The 27930-nt window shown below is 39.5% G+C and overlaps 1 protein-coding gene across 7 annotated transcripts; it reads left to right on the top strand.

Moving 5' to 3' along the window:
- Window positions 1-27930, top strand: LOC146547337 (poly(rC)-binding protein 3-like). Of its 7 annotated transcripts, none has more exons than XM_085266007.1 (13): window positions 1-129; window positions 9945-10113; window positions 10250-10273; window positions 10374-10406; window positions 10497-10613; window positions 14415-14546; window positions 14864-14992; window positions 18011-18154; window positions 20440-20481; window positions 22418-22493; window positions 22990-23045; window positions 23716-23885; window positions 24633-27930. In XM_085266007.1, the coding sequence occupies exons 2-13, from the start codon at window positions 10039-10041 to the stop codon at window positions 24685-24687; spliced, it is 1053 nt and encodes a 350-aa protein (XP_085122133.1). In that variant the 5' UTR covers window positions 1-129; window positions 9945-10038; the 3' UTR covers window positions 24688-27930. The 7 variants fall into 7 exon arrangements, with proteins under 7 accessions (XP_085122133.1, XP_085122131.1, XP_085122132.1 ...); XM_085266005.1 differs by having other exon boundaries at window positions 22987-23045; XM_085266006.1 differs by having other exon boundaries at window positions 22415-22493.

Raw genomic sequence — 27930 nt, 5'->3', positions numbered from 1 at the left:
CTCTACTTATAGGGCCTTGGGAGCTGTCCCAACTCTCAGTGTGCCCAAAATCTGCCATCTTGGTCCTAAACTCCCAGACTGCACCCAACCTGCTCTGCCCTGATCAGGAGCATCCCTACATCTTAACCGGTAAGCAGTTTAACCTTTGACCTTTTGGTCCTTGTGGCCATTAACACTCCATCTCAAAACATTCCACAGATTCTCAAAGGACTGTCGTACTTAGAACCAGCAAAGATTAGACTTAATTATACAAGGGTGTTACATAAACTAGCTTTTTTTGATGGTTACCACTACTCTTGGATCTTTTTGGAGTTTTGAAGATGAGCCAAGACATTTTTGGGGGGGGAGGGGGGGGTGTCAAATAATGAGCAGATTTCCTCTGACGTGGTGCTCCATTTTACCCCACACTCTTTCTCCTTCTTTGCCTCGTATGATTCAATGTGGAGCAAATTTAATGCTCTATTTGTAGTTTATCCCATGGGCCATTTTACAGTCGGGTGGGTAGGTGGGTAGGCATGTTTACCATTTAGTGGTCTATAGGAAGAAAAATTAAAAGCCTCATCACAAAAACCCGCTTTTTGTAATTTGATACATAATCAGTTTTTCCAATGGAGCGCTTCGGTGTCAAATAAAAAACACAGACAAAGAGGTGAATCATGTTCTTCATTGTCTGCACTTGCCCCTAATCCAGACAGTATAACCCCACTGTTTTGCTTTCTCCTGGCAGCTCCCTTAAATGTTCTGCCGCTGCTGCCGTCCCACCCTAATAATGTCAGATTAAGCTCTGCACAACTGTCCATCTGACATGAGGGCTGGATTTGTGCTGGATTTGAAAATCTGGACGGGATGCCTCCATCCAAAAGCTCTGTAATTCTGCACACACACACTCACAGAAGCAGATTAAAAAGCAGAGGATGCGCAAGTCCACGAAGTCTGTCGGTCCGCCACGCTGCCGTGCACAGTTTGGCACGGGTGCATTTTGCTTTGCCCTCGATCGCTTTGAGGTGTCTGGTTGCGTCAAGCCCCGACAAAGTTCCTCAACTGTCCTGAGCTGAGTCCCTCATAAACAAGCACTTTGGCAGCAGTGCCGCAGCATTGTTTTAATCTGAGGTTGGGATTATTTGAACATGTAGCTGGGTTATTCATGTGTCGATTGTTATCGGCAACGACAAGGACGCCGGCTTTGTGGATTTCAGAGATTTGGGGGGTTGGTGGGTGCTCGACCCTCCCCTGGCACAGATGAACACCCCGGAGGCTACAGTTCTGATTCAGACCAGCCTCATCCCCAGACATGCCCCGGTGATGCCCGTGTGCCTCACTGGGCACGTCCCTATTTTGTTGCAGCTGACGGAAAGAGGGGGGTGGGGGGTGTTGGGGGTTGATGGGGTGGTGGGTGATGGTCACCCAGATTATGCCTCATCATACGGCCTATTTACAATTGACACCAAACAGTGCGGCAAACAGCGGCGCAGAAACGCAAACTGAGCTCATCGGGGGAGTCGGTTTTGTTTCATCATATAATTTCGAGGTCCGTCACGTGTTCCTCTGGTTGCTCATGTGACCTGTCGGCAAGGACCAATAGGGTGTAAGAGTTTGTTCTGGGCAGAGCAAAAGGCAAAAAAAATAATTTTCCCTTTGCAATTTTTAATCGTCCAACGCCGAAAGTGGTCGTCAGCGACTGTCTCCTGCACTGCATAAAGGTAAACCCTCTTCTTGTTGCTTCTATTCAGGAAAAACTTGTTAAAGCTCCAGAGTGAGCCTTTTCCTTTACAATAATAATAATGAATAATTTGCATTCTTATAAAAATGATTTGTTCTCTACTTTAGTTAAATACATACTTGAGTTGATTGCTTGACTTCCAGGCACATTAAACAGTTGAAACTTTAAAAAATGCCGCTCCTCGCCGAGTTGGGTATCGCCATCAATAATTAATTAACTTCATAACTTACCCACAGCCAGGATTAAATCATTACGCACATAATGAGCTGTGACATGGTGCAACTTATCGACCTATTGTTACCTAATTTGATGCTTTCAAGTTTACGTTTTTTGTAAGTTAGCCTCAGTGAGTGCCAATAAGATGACCCATGCGGGAGGAAATATTTTGGTTCTCCCTGGGGAATTTTATGGTCAGTCGATTTTGCTTTCAGGCGTCTCTTGATTCACATTGTTTAGGTGTTCGTTGTCTTGGTTTAGATTCAAGCATGAGCGATTTTATTGTTTCGAGAATTAGCAGTGAGCACGAAAACAATAGTAAGTGGAAGAAAACCTGCTTAAATTCTGCTAACGATGAAGCCGGACCGCCCGAATTTATAGTAGAAATGATGCTCAGTGGAATTGATACATCAGCCCCCGTGCCACCCCCCAACAAAAGATCATTATTCCAATTATCGTCACATAGATATTAGCACTGCTGATGGCCTTATTTGCAGCTAGTCATAGACCAAAAATGTCATTTGCCATTACTTCAGAAGCGGCTCTCTGTGTTGCACTTGGAAACCGGCGATGAATAACTCCTTTGTTTGGGTGAAAAGCTTCTGTTTGGCACTCAGATTAATAAGGTCTGATACACTCAGAAATTTTCTGTTGGGAGGTGACAGAGGCTGAAAAAGAAAAGAGGATGAGGACCTGGATGAAGATGCGATTTCAAGCCGTTCTGCTCGACCACTCGGCGAAAGCCCCCACGTATGGAAGCCATGACTTTGTGACAAGCAGTGATCTCACATTACAAATTGTGGCAAATCTAAAATGGCCGACTTAACGCTGGGCTCTTAGCACCGCATTCACATCACAACATGGTGCGCCTGCATTGTAAAGCTTACTCCTCGCCCTCCCCATCCACCCCAGGACACTTGGGCTATTTTAAGGGAACGCAGAATAGGCGGTGAGGTATTTTTAAAGCCACTTGGCGATACTTGGTCTTCACGTCTTCCTCGCTCAATTTGTTCTCTGATTTGACTGGTCGCGGTGAAGATGTGGTGGCCAGAGTTTTGATTGTGATTTGGGCTGAGGTATCAGGATGCTGGGCTGCTGATGTGGGCTGACAGCTCTTGAGAGCACTGTCATAGTGGCGTACAGGAAGGCTAACTGGGCGGACGCCCCCCCACTCAGCCGCGTACAACAAAAGCCTGTGCCAGACGAGACGAGAGCTGCTCATATACCAGGAAACGCAGGGCGAAAACCTCAGGACTTAGAGCAACTCTTCTCCATTTCTTCTACTTGATCTTGCTACAGTTACTATTTCTGACAGCAGCTAGCAATTATACACCACCATTTTCCTGTTACTTCAACTATCACAAACTGCAACTGAGAAGAGATTTGTGGGTGTAAATGTAGAAGAGAATTGCCAAACAGTGATTTGAGCAGATCCACAGGAAACATATGGATCAATGAGGTCACCCTCTGCCCAACAACCCGGTTTTGGGCAAACATATTGGCAACATTACGGATACACGTTTTCTCTTGGTTGCTTGACATGCACCTGCACACATCTGTCAAGGTGTTTGCAGCATCATTAAATACTGCACCACTTCATTAATTAACCCCATAACTGAAACGCAAGTGTTTACTGAACCTTCTGAAAAATTAAATATAAATGAATTAATACAATAAACATTAAATAGCATATGTACATTTTAATTTGCATCATATTTGTTCAGTTTGGCATTGTTGTGAAATTAATTTTGTTTTTTCAGAAGGAAGAAAAGATCACACTGATGTAGAGGTCTCAAAGACTCATGCATCAAATACGATACGAATGGGGCTGCAGGCTCAACATTAGCATGGTTGGTGCTGGAGGTGGAGCTAACAGAAGTCAGAAAATTTTAAACAAATCTTGTCAAAATTTCTTAGAGCCAAATGCAGTTTAATTTTTATGACATAAAATACAAAAAAAAAATACCCCTAAATTTTAATGGAAAGAGAATCTGCTTTAGTCATATTCTCTTGGTTATCAATATGGTGGTCGACCCACATAAGCTCCACCCACCAAGTGCTTGAGAAACTAGGACTGGCGACTAAAGGACCAATTGCATATGTTGTTGTTGCCCTTGGCAAGAGCGAGAGTGACAGCAGACTGTAAAAGTGCATTATCTTTTTTACGGCAGCTTTTGTAAATGGTAAAATTCAATAGTAAAAATATGTTGGTTAAAAATAAAAATTTGAATTTGTGGCAACACCTAACAATGAAAATAACGCTGCAGCTGGTGACAGGTCTGTGCTGATGCCACTGTTTACAACAAGTACAGTAAAAATAACGGGCCCTATTAATTAACCTTTATCAGACCTGTTGCAGAGATGGGAGTGCTGGGAGTGTTGGGAGTGCAGCTGTCCAAAGAGTTCGGGGAGACCTCATAAATGAACACAAAACAAGAAATTGGATGGTAATCAGAACAAAGATGTCCAGATATTTGCATTATTATATGAACACTTTTTAATGACAGAAGACTGCACACAACTCGCTTGAAACTTGCCACCTAATCAGTAAAAATCTTGCCGTCTCAAGCTGATGATTCAATTTCACAAACCTCGGCCGTGCAGCTTTGGCTCAGGCTCTGTTTGATGTCGAAACGTCATAATGACATATCTGTAGATATGTGGATTAGGATGGAACAGATGACAGAGGCTTTGGCCTAGATTAGACTACCGGCCGCCCATTTAATGATTTTTCTTTTTCTGCTCCTCTGTTATTCTCGTGACACGAAACAGCAGCAGTTAGTGCCTTGTTTTTCTATTCCACAGGGAGGAGTTTGATTAATTATCCTCTTTGTCTTCGACTTTCACATTATGGCGGATGTCACGGTGACGGTTTGCACTGTCAGTTTAGCCCCGCAAAATAAAAACAGCTCACAGTCGAGGCCGAGGGTGGAATGAGAGAGAGAGAGTGACTTCATCCATAATGTAGCCCTTGAAATGCAAAGCACCGACAGCTTCTGAATTCAATAACCTACATTTTAAATCAGTATGTGAGGCACTACATTAGTTTCCTGGCCAGATAAAGTTTCACATTGCATCTTTAATCTATAAAAAATTGCCTAAAGCTGAACATTTTATGCAGAAATCTGATATTCTGACCCCTCACACCAAGTCCACTTTGATCTGCAACCACCTCTGCCAAATAATTTCCAATTAAGAATAGATAATACAGTTAATGTTAGTTAGCTTCCCTCCTTACTAAAACAATTTTCAAAAAGAGCCCCTTAACTTCACTTCTGCGAGTGTTTTTCCATCATTCACGCAACACCGGCTCTGCACAACAACAGCGTCTCCTCATTGTTGGCGGGAGATAAAAGAGGAGGAGTTCGAGTTCTTCTAGAGCAGCTCTCGAGCCTTTTCTGCGGCGAGTGCCGAGCAGTCGCAGCGTGAGATGATGGGAGGAGAGGGGAGTTGGGAAGAGTGTGTTTGCGGAGGTGTGTGTGGGGGGGGCATTTTTGTGCACTGCGTTGTCCAGCCGAGCGTAAAGCGTGATTAATTCAATAGCCGCCATAGAGGAGGAGGCTAGCAGTGCTGCAACACCGAGCATGACCCACTTTCCCCATCAGATGTCATGAAAAATTCCCTCTCTGCATTCCCCTTCTCCAACTTCCTGCCTGAGCAACGGAGACAAGGAGAACAGAATTATATATAAAAAATAAAAGTATATAAATCAGTGCAACAGCAGAAATGATGGACACAGGAGGAGGGACTCCTATCAGAGACCAATCCTTCTTTAGCTTTTATCAGGATATCTTTAAATTAGAGTTTTTATCAGGCTTGGAATTTTTTTTTTAAAAAGCTGCAAGGTTTTTGCCCATTGGCACCAATGATTCACAAGGCCTTGACCCAATTCTATTATTATACAGGAAACATGAGTAGAATACAGTCTGAGAAAGCCACTACTGAAATGCAGCTCTTAGCGCTGTGACCCCATTCGACTCTGAGGTTCAGGCAGCCTCGATTTTTGTTGACCTAAATCTACAGAGAGGTTTCACGGTCTTAATCACAGGGAAGGAGGCTCCTCCATCGAGAAGGGGTTTTTTTCTTGCTGGGAGGGGAGCTGTATTGTCCGAAATATTTAAAAAAGAAGAAAGGATGTGAAATGATATTTAATCTGAAAGATCAATCTTCCCAGCAAAGACCCTTCTTTAAGCACCTTCCTGCCCCTGATGTGAAGTTTAGAAAGGGATGAGGATCTTCCCTCGCTCATCTTCAATCCCGTTGTCAATCTTAAATGTTTTTGCTTTTTTTTATTCCCTTCTCTCTCTCTCCAAGCCCCTGGAGAGGACCTGCACCGCTGGCTTGGGTCTTAAACCCGGATTAAAGCTTTTTATGTAATCTGGTCTCCTCTGGGAGATTGGAGAGACAGCTGGCAGCAGAATCCCCGTCCTTATCTCTCGACCCTCCTCTGGCCTCCGACCAGCATCCCAGCGTAGATTAAAGGATGAATCTACGGCTACCGTTTCACAAAAAAGCATTATTTTCAACATATGTCTGTCTAGGTTAGAGGATATAAGAACTGTACATTACAAAAAGAAAGATGAGGCATTTAGTCTACTAATCAATTTTGATATATTCGATTATTAAACCCTGTGGGGTCACAGTTCATGGCATGTTTCTTTTCCCCAGCACAAACCATGAGTCTTAGGTCCAAGCCTGAAATTTCAGTTTAAGACAGTAAAAAATAAATAAATAATGGAATAAATAAATGCTTTTACAGGCATGAAATGCTAAATGAAATGATACTTTGGTTAATTTTATTATCATAAACTCAGTATATTTCAGTTTCTGGACTGCTGGTCAAACAAAATGAGAGACGTGAAGCCATGTTCTGCACTTCATGTTGTTAAGGTTTAGGGTTTGGAGTTAATTCATTTCTTTAATGTGAATATTTCCTGCTTTTGTCAATTTTTATATGAAAATCACCTAAAAAATCTTCTGGTTTTTGTACCTCTCTAATCTCTAGCACCCTGACTCCCTCACTTGGACTTTTATTTCACATATTCACAGCCAACAAAAAGACAAAAACTTTTCAACATAACATCTTCCACATAAAGTGATGCCAAAAAGGAAAAATGTACAACCTCTAACAGCTAAAACCCTGAAGAAACTACACAAATCGTGCACATTTTTACATACATTTTTAAAAAGGGAGTCACATACCGTCCTTTAGCTCAGAGCACCGAATAAAGCCGCCTCATCTGAAATGCGAGGCATCATAAAAGCAGATTTTTTTGCCACGTAACAACTGCGACTCAGTCGACTGAAGGCCTCGACAAATATCTCACCAGCAGGCACAGCTGGTCGGGTCACCATTTCAAGCAACACTCATTTGAATGATTCACAGCTACAAATGACATCAAGTGATTAGAAATCAGACAGGAAGGGAGCCAGAGAACACATTACATATATATATATATATATATATATATATATATATATATATATATATATATATATATATATATATATATATATATATATATATATATATATATATATATATATATATATAGAGAGAGAGAGAGAGAGAGAGAGAGAGAGAGAGAGAGAGAAAACACAGCAATAATGACTGTGACATTAACTGTCTCTGTATTCAAGGTCAGCCACTTCAGGATCTCTCCCATCCATATTTCTGTCTTTTTCTTGACTGCATTGTCAATCACCAGAATAAATATTCATACTGACTAAAGCAGAGGTTTCTAAAGCGTACTTGGGAAGGTTAACTCGTCTTGTACTTCCTGTCTCTGAATTTGATCTGAAAAAAGGGACATCTCTCTTCTCCCCCCCCCCCCTTTTTTCTCTCTCCATCTGCAGTGCGTAACACTTCTATTCCTCTGATTTATTTTAATAGATTTCCTAATAATTCAGGCTCACAAAAATGGCTTTCCCTTCTGGAAAAAAAATTGGATTATCATCATTTAAATCTTGTTATATCAGACAATTCTCCCCGTCAAGATATTCCTGATTTATTTATTAGCAGGCACAGTTTCCAGTTGTGGATTTTAAAAAAAGAAGAAAAAAAAAGAAGAAAGAAATCCTGCAGAGCCACGTTCAGGTACATAGCGCCATCTTGTGCGTGCTCTCATCACTGCGAGTCCTCCCTGAGTCATTACATCACTTGTCAGGCAGAATTAGAGGCGATCTGGCTGAAATGGGCTAGATAAAAATAAATATGGCGCTCGCCGTTTGATGGCTCATCTCGAGACTGCGGAGACATATGCTGACCTACATTTCAACTGCTTTTATTGCATTGGATCAGGAGACCACTTATCCATCCACTTCCATGTCTTCTGTAATATTTGTGGTATTACCGATATATTTAATACCTAAGGGGAGAATAACAAGATGCTCCTCTATTATTTAACCCCTTCTCCCATCTTTGCTTCTGTGTGTGCAGTGGTTACTGGTCATTTTTAAATACAGTTGAGGTATGTGTCACAAAACCTGCACAAAAAAGTTGCAAAATCCAGTTTTTCTTAAAAAAAAAAAAAGACAAAGCAGCGACATTAAAACCCTGATAATCTTCCTATAACACCTCTAAGACTATTAAAAACACAGGATTGAGCCACACCGTTGCACTGACCTGTTTCTTCATTATTATGAGCAAATACACTGTTGTTTATTTTCACTCAGTCCCACAGAGACTGAGAGTGGATTAATCCACAGCTAAAAATAGTCAACAACAAATCCAGTTTTGTTTTGCTGCTGTTTGAGTGATGGTTGCTATAAACTGCAGTTCACATTCATTTTGTTAAATTACATCTTTCTTTTTCTTTTACGACATTCCCAAATTTAGTAAGAACAAATTAGGCACACAGTCAAGAAAAATACTGAATGTAACCATGTTTGTAGTATTTTTAAATGTACATTTCCAGGTGATTTTACACAGTCTGCATAATGAGCTGGGTCCCAAAGAGAAGCTCTCATGCAGGCCTACATTTTTATAAAAGCATAAGGCAAAGACTGCAAATGTTTACAGCTTTAGACTTGCATGGTTTGGATCCATTAAAAAAAAAAAAAAAGTGCTGCACTGAATCTCTGTCCGACAGCGGCCCCCAGTGGGCCAAGAAGGCACTGCAGTTAGGCTTGTTTTAAATTATGAGTTAATATTTTTAAAAAAGTGTAAAACCACAAAAACTAAGCCATGTCGTTTCATTATATTATTACTACATATTTAGTTTCTTATTATATATATATATATATATATATATATATATATATATATATATATATATAGATAGATAGATAGATAGATAGATAGATAGATAGATAGATAGATAGAGATATATAATTCTGAGGATTATTTTTAATTTCTCTGACCTGTTATTGGCACAGAAAGAGTTAAAACTCCTCAGAGGATCGTAAAAGGATGATAAGTACAAAAATATAGTACAATGTAATGTTTAATTTAAAGGAATTTCACATATCAAATTCATTACAGATGTTAAATTTTTCACAGTAAAGGTCAAAGGCTGGATAAAAGTTACCTCCACAACTAAAAAAACATCATTTCCATCTTACAAATATTAGAATAATGTAGTGTATCAACCACAGTTTGTATTTACGGAGTATTGTGGTTTTAAATAACTGACTGCTGTAAATCTTGTTTGTTCACTGTGGATGTAAGAGCCCAACAAAGGATACATGTTTACAGCTATAAACTCTACGTGCAGCACATCAGTATTAAAACCACGTTAAACATGAATTGCCCCGTTTAAATAAATAAATACAAATAAAAAATACATTTTTACAGATTTTACGTACTTTTTAAACACACATCAAATTTTAACACAAAAAAGTAGAATTTACTGGCATTTTCTGTTTCTTTTACAGTGTGGGTTGTAGAAAGTGCTCTGATAGGTCAAATTTAAATTAGGGAATGGCTGCCCTACACTAACTGAAGCAGAATAAATTAAAATGAAAGCATCAAGCATTTTTGCATGTCTGCGTTTCTTTTACCTGGCAGGTGACCGGTTGGCTGACTCTACCATCACACTCGCATTGGCCCTCGACTTCCTCTGTCACGTGAGCACGCCCCTTCCTTCACATCCAATCCCAACATGGAGCCCATTAAGGTCCAATCAGAAGGTGGACTGAATGTGACCCTTACCATCAGGCTGCTGATGCACGGCAAGGTACAAACACACGAATTCAAACTTGTCTTTTCTTGTTCTGCTTCTGCTTCCAATTATCTGTAAAAAGAGCAAAGAAAACAAAGACTAATTTCAAGGAGCCCATGGCATCTAACATTTCTTTCTGTTGTTTCTGCAGGAGGTTGGAAGCATCATAGGAAAGGTATTTATCACAAGCACAACAAGCAGAGCATGTAAAGCATGATAACGCTGGTGGGAAATGCACAAAACATCTCACTGCTCTTTCTCCCCTTTGCTTTCAGAAAGGAGAGACAGTCAAGAAAATGCGTGAAGACGTAAGAAGAATTTTTCTCAAACTCTTGTTAATTATTTTTGTCCTATAATCACGTATTTAATGCTTTTTTGCTCTCTCTTTCGCTCTAAAGAGCGGCGCCCGTATCAACATCTCAGAGGGGAACTGCCCTGAACGGATAGTCACCATCACCGGGCCAACAGATGCCATTTTCAAGGCCTTTGCCATGATAGCCTACAAGTTTGAAGAGGTACCGTTCATTATTTTACACCACAAAGAATCTGTTTTTAAAACAACAATAAACTTGGTATTATTTAAGCACTGATTTCAAATCAAATTTGAACCATTTTCCTCTATAAGATTTTTTTAAAATGGCACATTTTAAAAGAAAAATTAGCAAATGTAGCAACATTTTTACTTTAACATCTTAGTGGTTGCATTCAAGAATCTTACAACTGTATGTAAAGTAATGGCGTAAAGGCTTTATGTGCATCTGAGTGCGACCGTACTTATGAGAGAATCCAGCACCACAGGCCGGCTTTAGCACCTGCACTGACTCATTTCCAGGTGGAATACAAAGCAGCTTTGGCCCTGATATGTAGGACAGAAATGTGCTGATCTAACCTTGCAACACCCTCTGAAAATGGGCCAGTGCTGTGTTTTGATTTGGGTGCCATATCAGCATACTTTCAGCCCGACCGAGCCAAGTGTCTCCATAATACAATAGATAGACTCAACCACTTATTATTCAGGCGCTGCACACAAGTGCAGCTTTAAGTAAGTGTGGAGATTTCAGGGTCAGTTGTCGTACTACGACGCAAACACAAGTCACTTGATTTTGTTTAACTCTGCAACTCAGCTACACTCACATATTAGTGTAGTCAAGGTGTTATCGATTATGCCTGAATTCACTGTTTAGTAAGTGTGAAGGTACGCACATGCAACGCTTACCAAATTATTAGAACCCCACCCCATGTAAGGTTTATGTCCCTGTAAGGGTTAATTCACCAGCATGTGCAGGCTCTTTAATTTAAATTATAGTTTTAATGCTAAAAATAAGAATTTTCATCACTCTTAATCAATTATCCATGAATGGAGTCCATTTACAAAAACAGGTGAAAAAAGGCAAAGCACATTTTTAAAAAAAATATTACAGTCTTTGCTCAATAATGATACGTTTAGTTTTAAACGCGTTTTTGACAGATTTCTGAAATATTTCTCTTTTCCTCCTTTAATGACAGGTGGTAGTAATCACTGTACTTTGTACTTTTACAACCCCCATTAAAATAAATGTTGTGTTTGCTCTGTGTACTATAGGTGAACAGGGACTACAGAATGTTAATCATTTAAATGCTCTATTTAAGTGAAAATATTTCACGGACTGCATATTAAATTGGCAAACTGAGAAGCTTTTTATTTTTTATTTTTTAGGAATCATGGATGTCACGCTCTCTAGATAAGAAGATCTGTATTGTTATCAATGATAAGTTTAAAAGCCAGAATCTGTGATGCTAATTGAGTGTTGTGCCTGCAACAATGCAATTTATATGCATTTATACAGGGCTTTACTCAAAGCAGTATTATGCAGAACTTTGTTCACAGCTAGCTTGTGGGAAATACATGTAGGCACAGGAAGATCATCTACTCCACACAGAAAGGCTCCAGCCAGGTGAGGCTTGAAACTGCTGCCAGCGGACGTGGTATTAGCATGCAGCACATCTGTGAAGGCCCCATTAATGCTAAACAAAGCACACAGGTTTTAGAGCAACGCTGCCAGCCAGACAAAGTGTTTTTCACCGACGTTGTTGCTTATTTCAGCAAGAATATGCAAAACAACAATCGCATATCCCAGCAGCAGATCTTCATAGAACTTTTCAAAGTTGCAGAAATTTGACTTCTCAATGCCAAAACACTTGAAGTCTGGTACAGTGGTCCCTCGCTATAACCCGGTTCACTTTTCGTGGTCTTGCTGTTTCGTGGATTTTTTTGTGCAATTTTCCATGTTTTGTTTTTGTTTTTTTACGGCACATTGTGTTCTGCGTCCTGATTGGCTGTAGACCATTGTGCAGTGTCTCCTGTACAGTACAGAATGCGTTCGGCTTGTCAAATTTACATAAATCTTCTATCGCTAGCAGTGTGACTCTGAAGTGCTGTACTGTATGTTTGTAAGTTTTCTCCCCAACAAACACAACAATGTCGACGAAACGTTTTGCACCGTCAAAGGAAGCCACGGGTGCTTTGGTTTCATTCTATAATACTGGACTTATTTTTCTACGAAGGTTTGAACTTTGAGAGTGTGTAAACAAAAGAGAAAAGTGTGAAAATGTTCATGCCTGTCTGAGAAAAGTGTATAAAGCTTGTAGTGAGGGGTTTTACAGCCTTAAAACGTCTATAATAATTGTAAGAAATAAAGTTGGCGACTTCGCGGATTTCACCTATCGCAGGTTATTTTTGGAACGTAACTCCCGCAATAAACAAGGGACCACTGTATCATTAAAAGCCCCTACCTTCACCCTTTCACCTTTTTTTCTCCTCAAAAGAAGTCATATGCACATGATTTGGACATGCATTTGCCCATTAAACTTGTAAAAATCCTGCATCTGTCACGGCGGGGTGCGCCGATGTGTGCGGAAACAGGACCCAAAAGCAGATGATGACGAGGAATAGTAATGATTAACAGAAAAGTGAACCTTTATTGCGATGACGACAGGAAATGAACCAAGAGACCAAAGCAAACAGGCAAAACACTAAGAAACAAAACACTAAAGGTACTAAGACCAAAAACTATAACTATGATTGAGGTGGAAAATAAACAGGCTAAGACTGTGACTGTAACTGTAACTGTAACTGTAACTCTGGTGAGATAAACAGACGAACTGACAATGGCATGAAGAAAACAAAAGGCTTAAATACAGACATGAGGTGATCAGGGGAAGTGGCGACACATGGGGGAAAACAGCTGACAGACATAAACCTAATGACAGGACCAGGAGAGGAAAGCTAAATACAATGAACAAAGAACACATGACATTGTCAGAATAAAACAGGAAATGACAACACAACTTAACAGACCTAATACGTGATGAAATAAATAGAAAACCCCAAAACATAGAAAACCCAGGAACAATAACTGCCTAAACTAAAGGCAAATAGGAAATGACACAAACTAATAACATATCAAAAAATACAAAGAAAACTCAGAGTGCTGGGTCGGAGACCCAGCCTGTGACAGCAACCACAGCTGTCTCTGCCACAAGGGCATAATGGTGCATGTTAATTATGCTATTACATAATAAACCGGGGTAATACACGAGATCATGACGGCAGAAATAAAACAATCGAGACTTCCATGTGTGGCAATCATACATTTACATGGTTCTATGATAAACTCTTTTTCAGTTTCCTTTACTTGATAAACAACTTGGAGTTAATTTTAGCTAAATGCAAAGGACGAGCTTTCTCTTGCAATAACTAGACTTAATTATATTTCTTGAAATAGGATTTTTGGACAGTGTATCAGGATTTTATGCTTCAGTGGCACTGATTTATTTAAGTAAACTCTCTTACGGCTCTGGCAGCCAAATTTGCCTTTTTGCACTGTCATCTCAACAGGATACCTTCTGTTAGTGCTTCATTATTAAATAGGATCATATTAATAATACTGCTTTGGTCAGTTTCTACTGCTGTACACTGGCTGTACAGTACCTTATAAAATAGATTAGGTGGAAAATATTATAATTATAGCCAACAGATAAAATGGTCAATTTTAAAGTAGCATCATACTGAAATACAGAGGCTTTAACCCTGTTTATTAGAACAATATTAATAAAAGCAGCAACTTAAAAGTATGAAGAGATGTTATTGCCAAAAAGTAAACATCATTCTAGCTTTTTAAAGGTTATTTTGTGCCGAAGCAAAGAGTTTTCTCAAAGCGCTGATGGTGAGTTAAGAACCATGAAGGTAGATTTATTACAAAGCCTCCACTTCACAGACAGAAAAACACTATGAAAGTCATCGCATCTGACAAAATGTGGCCTTTCCTCGCCCGCAGGATATTATCAACTCCATGAGCAACAGCCCAGCCACCAGCAAACCCCCCGTAACCCTGAGGCTCGTCGTCCCAGCCAGCCAGTGTGGATCCCTCATCGGCAAAGGAGGCTCCAAAATCAAAGAAATGAGAGAGGTGGCGGCACATTTTTCATCCTAACGATGTCCATAAACATAAAATCAATCATGTTTTTTAAAATAATGACACTGCCAGAGGATATGCTTATATTTATCCCTCATATAGCTCCCATGTAAGCTTCCCAAATCCCACATTTCTGGTTCATGTAGTTTCCATTTAAGTGTTCAGTCTTGCAAAATACGTGCAAAATATGTGCACTGCTCCAAGAGCTCATTTTGCTCTCCCATATCGGTTTCTGCTCAGTTTGAAGGGATGCAGGCTCATGTAATGAGATGATATTAATTTTTAAAAAAATGTTTCTTTCTTGCCTCCAGTCCACAGGAGCTCAGGTCCAGGTGGCAGGAGACATGCTCCCCAACTCCACTGAGAGAGCGGTGACAATCTCAGGGGCCCCCGAGGCCATCATCCAGTGTGTCAAACAGATATGTGTGGTGTTGCTCGAGGTACGGTGAGGGGGGTGGGGTGGCCACACAGGGGACATGAAAGAAATGTTATGTAGCTGAAAATTAGTTTGATACGGAGAATTCAGAGGCTTGACTACACTTTTTAAAGTAATTTACTCCTAGAGTTTCTGCTGTATCCAAAGATTTGTTTCTAAATGTAATTTTTCACATTTAATGTATCCGCATGTTTTTATATTGTTTATGTTTGCAAGTCTGGATTATTAACATTACTGCACTGCTGCAGACACATTTCTTTGCCTTTTAGATGGCAAATGCGACACCAAGTACTCAGTACATGACGCCAGAGACGTGCAAATGTCCTGCACTGACTTAATGTTTGCACAGTCGGGAGGAAAGCAGGTTTCCATAGGTCGAAAACAGCAGCCTTAAGACCTCGTGTGTGGACTTTTGGGTGATTTTTGTTTACAGATAACGAACTGACACATCTGTAAATAGGTTCAGGCCATAAGCTGTACATAAAAGATGTACACAGTCATCATAAAGAAACTCTTTGTTTTTGTGAACTCCTATTCTGAAGCCTCAAATTTGGGGTGTAGTGCCAATTTGTGAACTAATGCTAATTAGCTGGGTTATTACAGTTCATACAAAGACCGGGGACTTAAATATGGATAGCTTTAAATAAATGCTAACTTGAGGATAAAACACTAAAATTTCACTCAGGAAAAACTGAAGTACAGACTTCCTCCAAACCAGAAAATAAACCACACAGCAATCTAGTAATACCACAGTCACAATGGAAAGGTTTACTTCACTTGAATTGTATGGTAAAGCCGACAGTGAAGAAACCTTATAGAGCTCAACAGTGAGCTTCCAAAAATCCCATTCCCATTCATATTGTTCATAGGGATTTCGATTATTACCATAATGCTGTGAGTCAACTTACTACAACCTGCGACACTGTGAAACGATGATAATCTCTCCTTTAGAAACCATAACTCGGCATTACACCTATAGTCCATAAATACAGGATTTTTAAGGCCAATACCAGTAGTGATATTGATAACAGTACCAATGCCGATACTGTATTTGGTAGAAACCCAGTATATTGGACAATAAATTTTCTTTCACAGATATGAAACTCAAACAGAGTTACGAAGTTATGTGTCGTTATTTATGAATCCTTACTGAGATAATATGACAGTATAGTTCAAAAGTTACCATGCGTCATTGTCACAACAAGTCATGAATTATTATGCTTGGTCTGATTCTGCTCGTCAGCTGGTTGATCTCTTTGTGGTGTTCCAAACATGTGTTGCCAAGAGGGAAGTTGTGGAGTGCCCTCTGGTGGACAAACTATGCAACAGCAACACTCATAACAGAGCTGAAGGGTGTTTCTCCCATCTGTTCTGTATAGGCCTTTAGAAATGCCAGTACTGACATATGAGATCAACTTTGTTTTAGCAAAAACACAGTTTAGTCGTAACTTTGGGGGGAAAGAATACTCTTCCACTTTCCTGAACTGAAACAGCAATTTCTCTGTTTTGTGAAAGTCACTGTTTAAACCTACGAACATCAGGTTGGTTAGTGAGTGTAAAACTTGCGGTGACTGCAGCCAAGAACTAAGCACCATCAAAAACAATGCTACAACCTTACAAACTCTGAAAGCTGTGACAATGAAAAGGAGGAGATTTAGACAGGCTGGAAGCCAATCCCATTTCTAGTGCATTATGGGATAAGTTGTTTCCTAACCCTAAAAAGTAATTATGTACATAGTCTTGTACCTCTGTCTATTTTTATTATTATTATTTTCCTGGGTTTTTTTTTTTATCCAAATCTAATTTTCTAATGGTCAGCATGGCTTTACAGTGGTCATGGCTTAGATCAAGGCTTAAAACTCTTTATGTAAGGATCTTATGAAACATTAACAGAGAAAGTTCACTCCTGGAACCGGACTTCTTAAAAAAGTGGGCAGTCACTGCTGAGCTCAATCGATCACTATCTCACATTTACCCCTTATTACAAGTCAAGTGTTAAAATCCCACCCAACCTCAGTTTTAGAGTCAGCCTAAAGATATTACAATTACAGATTTAATTTTTATAGCCATGAAGTGTAGTTTATTAAATCCAAGATTAAACTCAGGATTGTGTTTAAGCTAGTTTGGATCACTGAAAGCTTTAACTTATGATATTTATATCATCTTCTAATGAAGGTGGATGTTGGTGCAAACTTTCACAGCAATCTGTCTCATAGTTGCTGAGATAATTAAGTGTTGGACTTACCTGTGAACAGCATAAATAGCATTAACCCTTTCACGCACAGTGGTCACTACAGTGGACAGCTATTCAAAGACTGTTTTCTTGTATTTGTGTCAGTGTGTACTTACACATTAACCACTACACTGGACACTGATGTGTCATCCTGATTGAGGTTGTCATAATTCATGCATGACAGGGTTAAAGCCTGATGTATCAGTAAGAAAAATTCACCCAAAAGATCAAAGCAGGAGGCATATATTTGATGTTTTTGACAAAAGTATTGTTACCTTCTTGTAATTCTGTGTCGAAAATGGAAAAAAAAATGCTTTGGATCAAAGGGCTACACGGTATTTAGGTGTCTCTCTTTTTCTTGCACCATTAATTTGAACTATCTGCACAGCCAGTTCTCCATTGGGCCTTCATGATGGCACCAGCCATGGATACTAGGACATTTGTGACATGACTGTAAGTCTCTAGACTTAAGAAAAACAAAAGTTAAATAACAATATGTTGAGTCATCATTATCCAGTTGAAAGTGGTGTTCCAGGTAAATCCAAGTTTAGTTGTGCACTGAACCACGATTTGGACATGTAATGTCAGCATGAACGCACAGTGAAGAGCACTTTTTGTGTGGGTGTCCACAGGTTGTCTTCCCTAAGGCACTCTCCCTTCTGGTCTCACTTTATGCAACTTCTTTCTTTCTCTCTCTCTATTATTTTCTGTCTTCCCGTTCTAACACTCTCTCCACATCCCGCCCCTTCTTCTTCTTCCCCCCACTCTCTCCTCCTTTGCTCTCCTCAGTCCCCACCGAAAGGTGCCACCATCCCCTACCGCCCCAAGCCTGCCTCCACCCCTGTCATTTTTTCAGGTGGCCAGGTAAGAGCAGACCCACTGGGGGCGTCCACAGCCAACCTCAGCCTCTTACTGCAGCACCAGCCACTGCCTGTTAGTGTCGCACCAGGTTTTACTCACTTTTCCTCCCTTCCTCACTCCCCTCACCCACCCAAATCCCAACTAGCATGAAACCCTCACTGCTTTTATTTGTTTTAAAACTGTCATCCATCACCCCCAGCCACTCGAACCAGAACTGAGATCAATTGCGTTCAGCTCATCTGAGTCAGAGGATCCATCAGGTGACTTACCTTTTATTTAGTGAAAATGGATGCTGGTGCTTGTAGATGAAAATACTCTGCTTAAAAGTCTAAAAGAAAATCAGGAAAAACAAATGTTAAGCTTGATGAAGCTTGGGGAAATTAAACTTTACTCTAAAGCCTAAAACAGTAACCAAGTGACCAAGACAGGAAAAATCCTCTAGAGTAGATACTCTTGGAAACACAGCTTTTTCTTAGTTTGGAACCAACAGCAGTAAAAATACACAAATATACTACTGTAATTCTACTTCAGCCATAAACAGACATAGGGAGTAAAGGAGCTCATAGCAACAGAGCCAGCCACAATGGGGAGGCTCACAGGAGCAAGGTGTGTTGCTATATAAGGTGGTCTGCAGGGGAAGGGAAACTCAGTGGCAGCAGCTAGTGGATAGGAGTAGTATGGCAGGACAACAAATGAAGCAGCAGCTTATATTAATTATATTTTATTCATTTCAAAGTACAATTTTTTATTTTTGGACTCTAATAGAGCAGCTTTGTATGATTCACAGTTAAAAATAATCCCAGTTTATCTTATACTGAGACACGTGCAGCTCCTTTCCTTTTATGGAAATCCATTGGTCAAGCAAGCTATCTTGTGATTGGCCACTCCTCATTAAAAAACAGTAGGGTGGGGCTTCTCTGCTCAGAGGCGGCTAATGGAAAGCAAGTTTTTTTGTTTTTAGAGTAATCCAAAAACTGCTTTTGAGCTGTAGGTTTTGGCTACAAGTGAGGTGTGTCTGGCTCACTTGTAGAGTGCTAAACACATTTTTAGATCATCTATAACAAAAGGAAGAAAACACCAATAATTTAGAAATCTGTCTGTTTAAAGCAAAAAAAATTTATATTGATATTTGTTAATAGTATTATTATTATTAAGACACACGCGCACAAACACAGGTCTTGCTTTTCTTTACTTTAGCTCCAATTAACTAGAGCTTATTTTTTACTATAGGCTATGTTCCCCTCAGCTTTGCTGATCAGTAGGTTGGAGGCTTTCTATCCTCTGCTATAACAGGACAATGGTGAAAACACCCAGCAAATGGCCTGGGGCAGATTCACACCTGTGCCTCTGCAACAGCCTTAGGTATATGAATCACTTGAGAAACACTGTGAGTTAAACTGGCACCCCTGCTTGGTGGTTACATCAATTATAAAACAGGGCAAAATTGTGAAGGAAAAATCTTCAGAGTCATCTAAATTAATAAATATTCACATCCAAAAAGCTTGAATTTGTGGAAACTTGGCTATATTTATATTCAGCTGTGCAAATTACTGCTGGTTGACAAGTCTATGAATAAAAAAACTGCTTCAGCTCTATGTTATTCAGGTCAGGTTTGACTCAAAAGATTCAATACTTCCCTTTAATTACCTTTAAGAGTGGAAAAACTTAATACAGGAACCCATAACAGGAGTCCGGAGGCAGATTTTTAATTAAAATATTCAGTTATTCAAATAGTTGCAGGCAAAGTTCTTGTGGATTGACTAACTGATTAATCACTTTAACTACATTCCTGTATAGCATCTATAATTTGTTTGTTTGTTTTTAGATTTTAGTGGTTGATGTCAGACTATTGAGAAAGGCAGTAAAATATCTAAAGCAGAAGCCACAGACTTGGTGTGTTTTTATTCTTATATTAAAAATCAGGTTTGTATCTTGTGGGATAAAATTCAATTTTGCTCAGTTCTGACCTCTGTGGCTCTTATAAACCACATGTCCAATAGGACACGACACCTTACTCCCCTCAGGGTCGCTCCTCTGGTTTACTCCACACCCTCCCAATCACCTTCCTGCTGTCTGATTTGTCCCTTTTTTATTTAGTTCAACTGGATTTGATTGATGAATTGTAGGAGAACTTGACAGGAAATCTGTAATGCATGTCTTACATGTAATATGACTCATGAGATATAAAAAAACATTTAAGTCTATGTTGTCCTTGAGCTGTAGAAATGTCGACAGTTCATTTTTTTCTTGATTTATATTTTGTTTCAGTCCACTTTTGTTTATTTAGCTTTTCAGAACTTATTGAATAATGTGTCTTGTGGGATCATAACAGTGAGCTCTTCTCCTCATGTTTGCAGGCGTATACCATTCAAGGACAGTATGCCATCCCACATCCAGATGTGAGTGCCCCGCGAGGCAGTCAACCTTGCACCCTCTATAACTCTGTCTCGCTGCATCCAGATTTTCTTACTTTCTTTCCACCCTTATTAATATTAATTGTTAATATTAATACAGCTTTTATTCTGATATGTTATTTCCTATGTTTCTAACTTTTCTTATTCTTGCCTCTGTGCCCTCTGATTGGCATTAAACCTCATGGGGCTTGGCCTGAAGAAGTTATCAGATTAGTCTTGAAGTTCTTGATGGACTTCAGATCGGCTCCTGACCTCCACTCCATTTCTTTTTACAATTTAATTTTAATTAAACTAACTAACTTTAATTAAACTTTCCATTTGTTGGCATCTTCAAACAAGCTCAAGACGAAGAAGAGGAAAAATGCTGTTTTTGCAAGTAGAAAGGAAACTGTATGGAATCCCAAAATGAGGAATTTTCATTGATTAAAACGGCTGCTTTGATGGTAAAGATGACTTTGAATACAAGAAGGTTTTGAAACTCTCAGTGTTCAACTCACCTCCAATTTGAGTTATTTATCTTAAAGATAATCCCCTGTGGGCAAGCACTTGGTGAGAGTGGGAGGAAAAAGCTCCCTTTTAAAAGGAAGAAACCTCCAGCAGATTCAGGTTCAAGGAGCAGCAGCCATCTGTCATGACCAGTTGGTGGTAAACATTCAAAATGTAAAGTTACAGCTGTTAGAAAATGTAAACTCATGAGCATGATTGATTTACTGACAGTCAGTGAGCGTGAACAATATCATTGACTGACATATGAAAAGGTGATATTAGGCATTAGGGGAAGGTGACATCAGGGGATTACATTGGCAAACATCCACCCATCCATCCACTATCCTCGACTATCTAAAGTTGGATCACAGTTACCTATGCAGCCTATTCCAGATATCCATTTACTGGCAACGCATTACAGGAGGTATCCAGGAGTCATCCTAACAAGATCCCCAACTCAGCTGGTTGGTTGTTCGCTTGTGGACATTCAAGGCTTCAGTTGCCTAGATAATCCTCTAATGTTGTTACCACCAGGTCATATCTCAAAGGTATTTTTCTCTCTCATTGCTTGTAGCTTTAATCACTCACTTGGAAGTTGAGAAAAGCTTATCCCAGGTCCTGTCCACTTCGCGTCACCAGTAGTGTCCTTGGCAGGTGCTTGAAGTCGTGGAATGTCATTCAAATTCTGCAGTTTCTGCTCAGCAAGTTGCTGCAAATCACTTTCAGTTTGTATGGCTTTAAGTGATAGTCACTAGTTTCATAATTTCATACCCTCTTTTGCTCTCCACACAGACTGTTTATCTGCATTCAAACAACACCTGCTTTAAAAAAAAAAAGGCAAATAAAAATCAGACAAGAAGCACATTACATATGGCAACCAGAATGCTTCTGCTACTAAAACTCTCATCTGTGGTCACCAGATTCTGAATGTGAACCTGTGCAGAGTGATTGATTGATTGCAGAGTTCTATTCTAGAAATGCAGAGTTTCAAGAGTTTAGTTTAACAACTGCAAAGGTCTATTTCAGAACTGCAGCAATTATTTTAGCAAGTGCAGGATTCCAGGCCAGAACAGCACAGTGACATTTTATTCCCTAAACTGCAGTTTCAACATAGACTGTTCCATGTGTAGCAACAGTAACAATGAGGGGCGGGGCTTATGAAATCCTCCCAAATGCTCCAATCTCAGGCCAAGTCCTTCATGAGGTTCTCCTCTTCTTCTTCTGTCTTTCTTTCATGGTCTCTCTCTTTTCTTTCTGTCTTTGTCCTTCACCTGTCAGTGTTGTTACTTCTCCTCAGATCCTTACTTTACTCTTGTAGCATTTCGGACTGACCTTTGTGCGTGCGTGTATGTGTCTGGTGAGCGTGTGCGTGTCAGAGTGCGTTTTTAACGATGACCTCATAGCTCTGCTGTCCTCCTCCTCCCCCCCTCAGCAGTTGAGCAAGCTCCACCAGTTGGCTATGCAGCAAACCCCCTTTACCCCCCTCGGACAGACCACCCCTGCCTTCCCCGGTACGTACCCACCTACACAATGACCCTCTTCACCAAAGATCCTTCTCTCGTTTTTACCTGTAGAGACGAACACATTCTCTTCCTCCTTTTTTTCTCTTTCTCTTCTTTTCCTGTCTCTGTCCTTTCTTTCTTCTTCTCGTTGTTCTCCTCCTAATGGTCTCTGTGGTTCACTGCCATTGACATGGCCTGCTGGTGGTCTGCTCTTGTTGATGTTGAGGCTTCTTTTGTTTTTTGTTTTTCCCTTAGTTTCCTTATTGTATAGAATTGCAGTTGTCTTGGATTTTTCTTCTTCAAAAGTTAGAACTCAAATTTGTGTATTGCATAGGCTCTGCATAGGGCTGAGCCACATTCCCAGTGACATGCGTTTGCTGCTGGTTTATAGATAACATAGTATTTTATAGTAGATAATCGCAGTTTGCCTCCTTAACGTGCCAAACTGTACTTTATGTCCTTTCCCTTTCCTCCACTCTTTCTGTCTGCTTCCTGTGTTCAGCAGCAGGTCTGGATGCCAGTAACCAGGCCAGTACTCATGAACTCACCATTCCCAATGATGTGAGTACATTTGTCATGATATGCAGACACCCAACAATGCGCTTTCACTCACCATTCGTCACTTTCATTTTTTCCTGACGAAAAGGTTTAACGAAACTTGCAAACAGCAGTGGTTTAAAATGAGACATTTTTCACAAAATCTGACAGAGAATCAGGTTATCCATTATCAGGCTTCAGGCAAGTCAATATTGTGAATGCTGTTGCAGAAATACTGTTGTCTTCTTCAGTCACACTTATTCAGCAGTTTGGGTAATTTGGGCCCACTTTCTGCTGTTTTGTCACTCCCTAAAGCTATAATCGGGGTGAATGCTCAAAACTGCTACAAAGGAATAAATAAAACAACAGAAAGTCTGCATTAAACTGGTAAAACTGGTTATCAAAGCACAAACTCCCAGACATGCTCTGTTTTATCATCTTTTCACATGGCTTCCTGCTGAAGTTTCCAGCTATGCAATGTGACAGCAATTCAACTGCAACAATTATAGACAAAGTGCAGCCAAAGGCAGTTAGCTTTGCAAAGTGAATGTCCTTAATGGAAAAGACTTGTTGGACCTAAATAAGGAGCATCTAAGTTATAGTTGAAAAGCTGTCAAAGACTGGCCAGTACTCACACGCTCCACTGAGAATCAATCAAATGTCTCTTTTATGTCCCATCCTCTTTTCTTCCCAGCTAATAGGCTGCATAATCGGACGCCAGGGAACCAAAATCAACGAGATCCGTCAGATGTCTGGGGCGCAGATCAAAATAGCTAACGCCATGGAAGGGTCATCGGAACGCCAGATTACCATCACAGGGACTCCCGCCAACATCAGCCTGGCCCAGTATCTCATCAATGCAAGGTCAGAGATCAGTGACTGTTTGACTGCAAAAATAGTCCAAACAAAGAGAAAAATGTGAAAAACTTCCTCCTTGTGAACATGGATGATATCTTTTGAATTAGTGCCTAATTAGCTGCTCTCACTTTGTCAAGATTTTGCAAAAGCACTTTTTTCTTCTCTTAATGAGCTCTCAGTGAGTGTTGTTTGTTTATTTTATTCTTTGTTTTTAATTGCCTTTCCATCAATGTTTTGCTTTGTAACATCACATGTTTTACTACCATAACTGTTTAAAATTACATCATAAATAAATAGTAATGTGCAAGAGTTTTGAGCCATCCCCCATTTCTTTATATTTTAAATTGTATATTTAGGCTCTTTGTTTCTAGCAGCCTATCACAAAGGCAAATATTTCTATAACTCAATCTATGAAAAATACCAAAGATAAATATAAAATGGTATTTTAAAACATAAAAATGCATAAAATAGTACTTTTGAGTTACCGAACTTCAAATACATCTGTAAAAATTTTAAAAACTATCTACAGCAGATGAACAATATCTGAAAATCATGTCCTTAAGAAACTGTAAAAAATCCAGTAAACACCTGATACAGGACCTGAGCGATACATTTGGACCTTTAGAAATGGTCTCAGTTGAAGGGTGGCAGTCAATAAGCCATTTTTAAGGAAAGGAAACGGGGAAATGGGGTGAGGTATGCTGAATTACACAAGAACTGGACTGAAAATCATTTCCAATCATTCTCCTTTAGGTTCAGAGACGTGGCGGCTATGTGGACTGACCCAACTTCCATGACCACATCCTGAGATCCCTGACTGGCTCCTCCGTTTGGCCCTTTCCAATGACTGACTACTGCAGACAACCCTGATGAAGCCCTTCGGACTCTGGCTCTGGCTCTCCGAAAACCCTGACCACCTCCCCACCCTGGTTCAAAGCACCTCAGGGAGGATTGGGTGCTCACTTTTGTTTCAGAGAGCCACATTAAATTAACAAAAAAAGAAAAAAAGAAAATGGATAACAAAAAAGAAATTCTCTGTTGCTTAGATTTTTTAGAGAACTGTTGAAGCATGTTGAATGTTTATTAGGAACAACTTGTGTTACTCTTTCTTCTTTTTCTCTCTATCTCTTGCTTTTGCTTTCTCTCTGTCAGTGCTGCGTCATAGAACATCATTTAAAAGTAAAAAAAAAGTACTAGTAAAAGACTGAACGTTTTTTGTAGGACATAGTTATTTGCATATAACAGCTGCTCAGTGATGCTATCGGTAGAGTGCGTGGTGAGATGTAGCCAAATTATCAAATTTTGATAATGTATTTCTGAAAAGACAAAAAAATTGGACTGTTCTGCTTTTGTCCTAATTTGCATCTCTGTCGAATCTCTACCCATGACTCTTTGCTGCATCACATGACCCTTTCAAGCCAATGGTATCACTCCTAGAGCCTCCCTTCTCATGTTAATTTCCTAGGTTTGCATTATATTGCATGTTTTCAGTGTTGTATTGTCGCGTATTTCAGTAAGCCTGTTCCGTGTACTTCAGATGTTATTATTATATCTTTGTTTTCCTGTTCTTTTCCGCAAACTGTTTTCAGCATTTTTGGCCACTCACGTCTAGTTCTACTCCCTGTCCAGACAAAAAACCTTCCGACACAGCCTCCTTCTATCAACACCGAATATTAGTATATAGATGCATGAATGGGAATTAGTGAATAACCAGTGGCTAAAACACTGACTGAAATTTAAAATGATTGTTTACTAACTTATTATTCTACTGTATTTGTTTTTGTATGAGGACTCTTGTGACTTAGCACATTAGTCGACTACGCGGCGCTCATGCAATAGACCACTCAACACTTTACTCTGGACTGCCTCTGATGTAGGGAGGATTAGTTGGACTTAAAAGCCAAGCGTTGCGTCCAAACCTTTCGGCTTCTTTCCCTTGTTTTGGAAAAAACTTGCTAGGCTGAGAGAGGTTTCTAAAAAATTTAAACTAAGAAATTGGAGGGAAAGAAGCCGAATTTTAATGGCACAGAGGCCTAGACGTTTGGACGAAGCCAGATGGTATTTTTTGGGCCAAGGAATGTTCAGGGGTTCATTGGGGGGAACCCGTGGGGCCTGGGCGGACGTGACCACTCAGTCTCTTTTTCACGATTGTTCATCTCGTCATGTTCTTTTCATTGTCATGCGGTTGATTTTAACGCTTTAGGTTTGAATGTCATTTTATTGTCGCGACTGTGTCAGCAACATAATTGTTTTTATTTTAAAAGTAAAAAGAGGACAGGTTGGATGACAATTCCTGCTTTGCTGTTTTCTAGTAAAGCCAGCATGTATTTATTTATGGTGTGTTGATGCACTTATGAATTTTCATTCATTGATCATGAACATTAAGCTAAGTTAGTTTTGTTGTATTGTACTTAATATGAGAGGGAGGTGTGGGTGATATTTGGTATGATTCAGTAATTCAACTTCTCCCACCATCTTCTGCTGAAGATGCGCTAAAGATAATAGACAGCTTTGGGTCATCTTTACTTCTGAGTTTCAGCTAAGCTCTTTTCAGCGTTGACGCTAACAAACAGCTGTTGAATGTTATTGTCGACTCACATTATCTGCCATCCAACACAGAAACTTTCTGCATTCACAGAACGTTTGTTTTATTGCCAGTAGCCTACACTGAGCTTAAAGGAGAAGTTTAACAGTTTGGGGGAAAGCTTTTAGGGAAATATGCTTATTTCTGCCTTTTTACATTGAACAATTGATGTTTGCATGCTAAACACTGACTAGCACAAGTCTATGAAGCTTATAAGCACATAAAGACTTTTAAATTGTATGCAGCACCTTATTTATACTATTAGAAATGGTCAAATCTTTTTGCTAAGCTAAGCTAACTGGCTCCAAGCTAAAGTTTCAGATCCCCTTTTCTTTTTTTTATGTACCAGTGGTTCCTGTAGTTCATCCCACAAGAAACCATAGACAATCTAGTTGTCTCTGTTTTTCATGCTAGGTTAAGTAAGCTTACTGCTAACTTAGCCTAGCTATAAGTACACAAATAAGCATATTTACCAGAAGTGTCTATTCCTAAGACTTTTAGGTGTGTTGATGACATAAATGGACCAAATGCTGTATCAATATACTGAAGGAGGCATAGTCAGTGATAATTCTGCAATAATTCTTACATTTTGATGTGAACTCAAGTAGTAGTGATAGAAATGACATTTGGGATTCGTGTTTCTTTTTGTTTTCACTTGTCATAGCTTGTATTCTAATGGGAATGTTTGTCAAATTACAAGAAATTTAGTTTTTTGGCAAACTTGGTTTTTTTGGGGTTTTTTTTTTAGAACTGTTAGCTAATACCTGTTAAGAGGATATTCTTTCTAAAATTGCCCACAACACTGTAATGGTGAAAAAATATCCTCAAGGGTATTGTGGCTCTTATAAAACAGTTATCAGTGCATGCTGAAATGTTTGCTTAAAACGTGAATAATCAATGACTAGACAGCCGGAGTGTGCATTTTACAAATTTAATCTTGTTGTGTTTTATGAATTTGATTAATAAGCAGGAATATTGACTTGTAAGTGATGGCAGTGTGACTTCAATAACATCAATTTTCATGTGTTACTCAGTGTTTGAAAACTGTATTTACATTTGTGTATATGCCTGAGTATACTGCGACTTTGAAACAAACTGCAACTAATGCAATAATAGGGTGCAATGTGCAATTATTTATTCAGTTTATTATTAGTATAGATACAGAAGAGCGGTGTAGCTTGTTTAAAAAAATGTTTTTTTGAGTTTTATCCACTTTTCGTTTGGTGGCAACAGCGGGGAAAAAAGAATGGCTAGACATGTTTTTTGGGGGGTTTGTTCGTTTTTCAGCTTTTCTTTGTGTGTATTGCAGTTTGGGGGGGAACAAAATGATAGAACTTTGTAACTATTTTCAATTGATTTATTTGCTATGTGCAGATCTATATTAGTTGTGAGTAATTACATAGGTTTTAATTTTACAGTGTTGGTAAGTATACAAACAAATAAAGTTTCATTTTTTTCTTTCTGTGA

Source organism: Mchenga conophoros, linkage group LG23 (genome assembly GCF_057382185.1).
Source record: "Mchenga conophoros isolate Kocher_MC1m ecotype Shallow Benthic linkage group LG23, M_conophoros_male_GT1.1, whole genome shotgun sequence".
Lineage (NCBI taxonomy): Eukaryota > Metazoa > Chordata > Actinopteri > Cichliformes > Cichlidae > Mchenga > Mchenga conophoros.
This window is presented reverse-complemented; position numbering and strand designations above follow the sequence as displayed.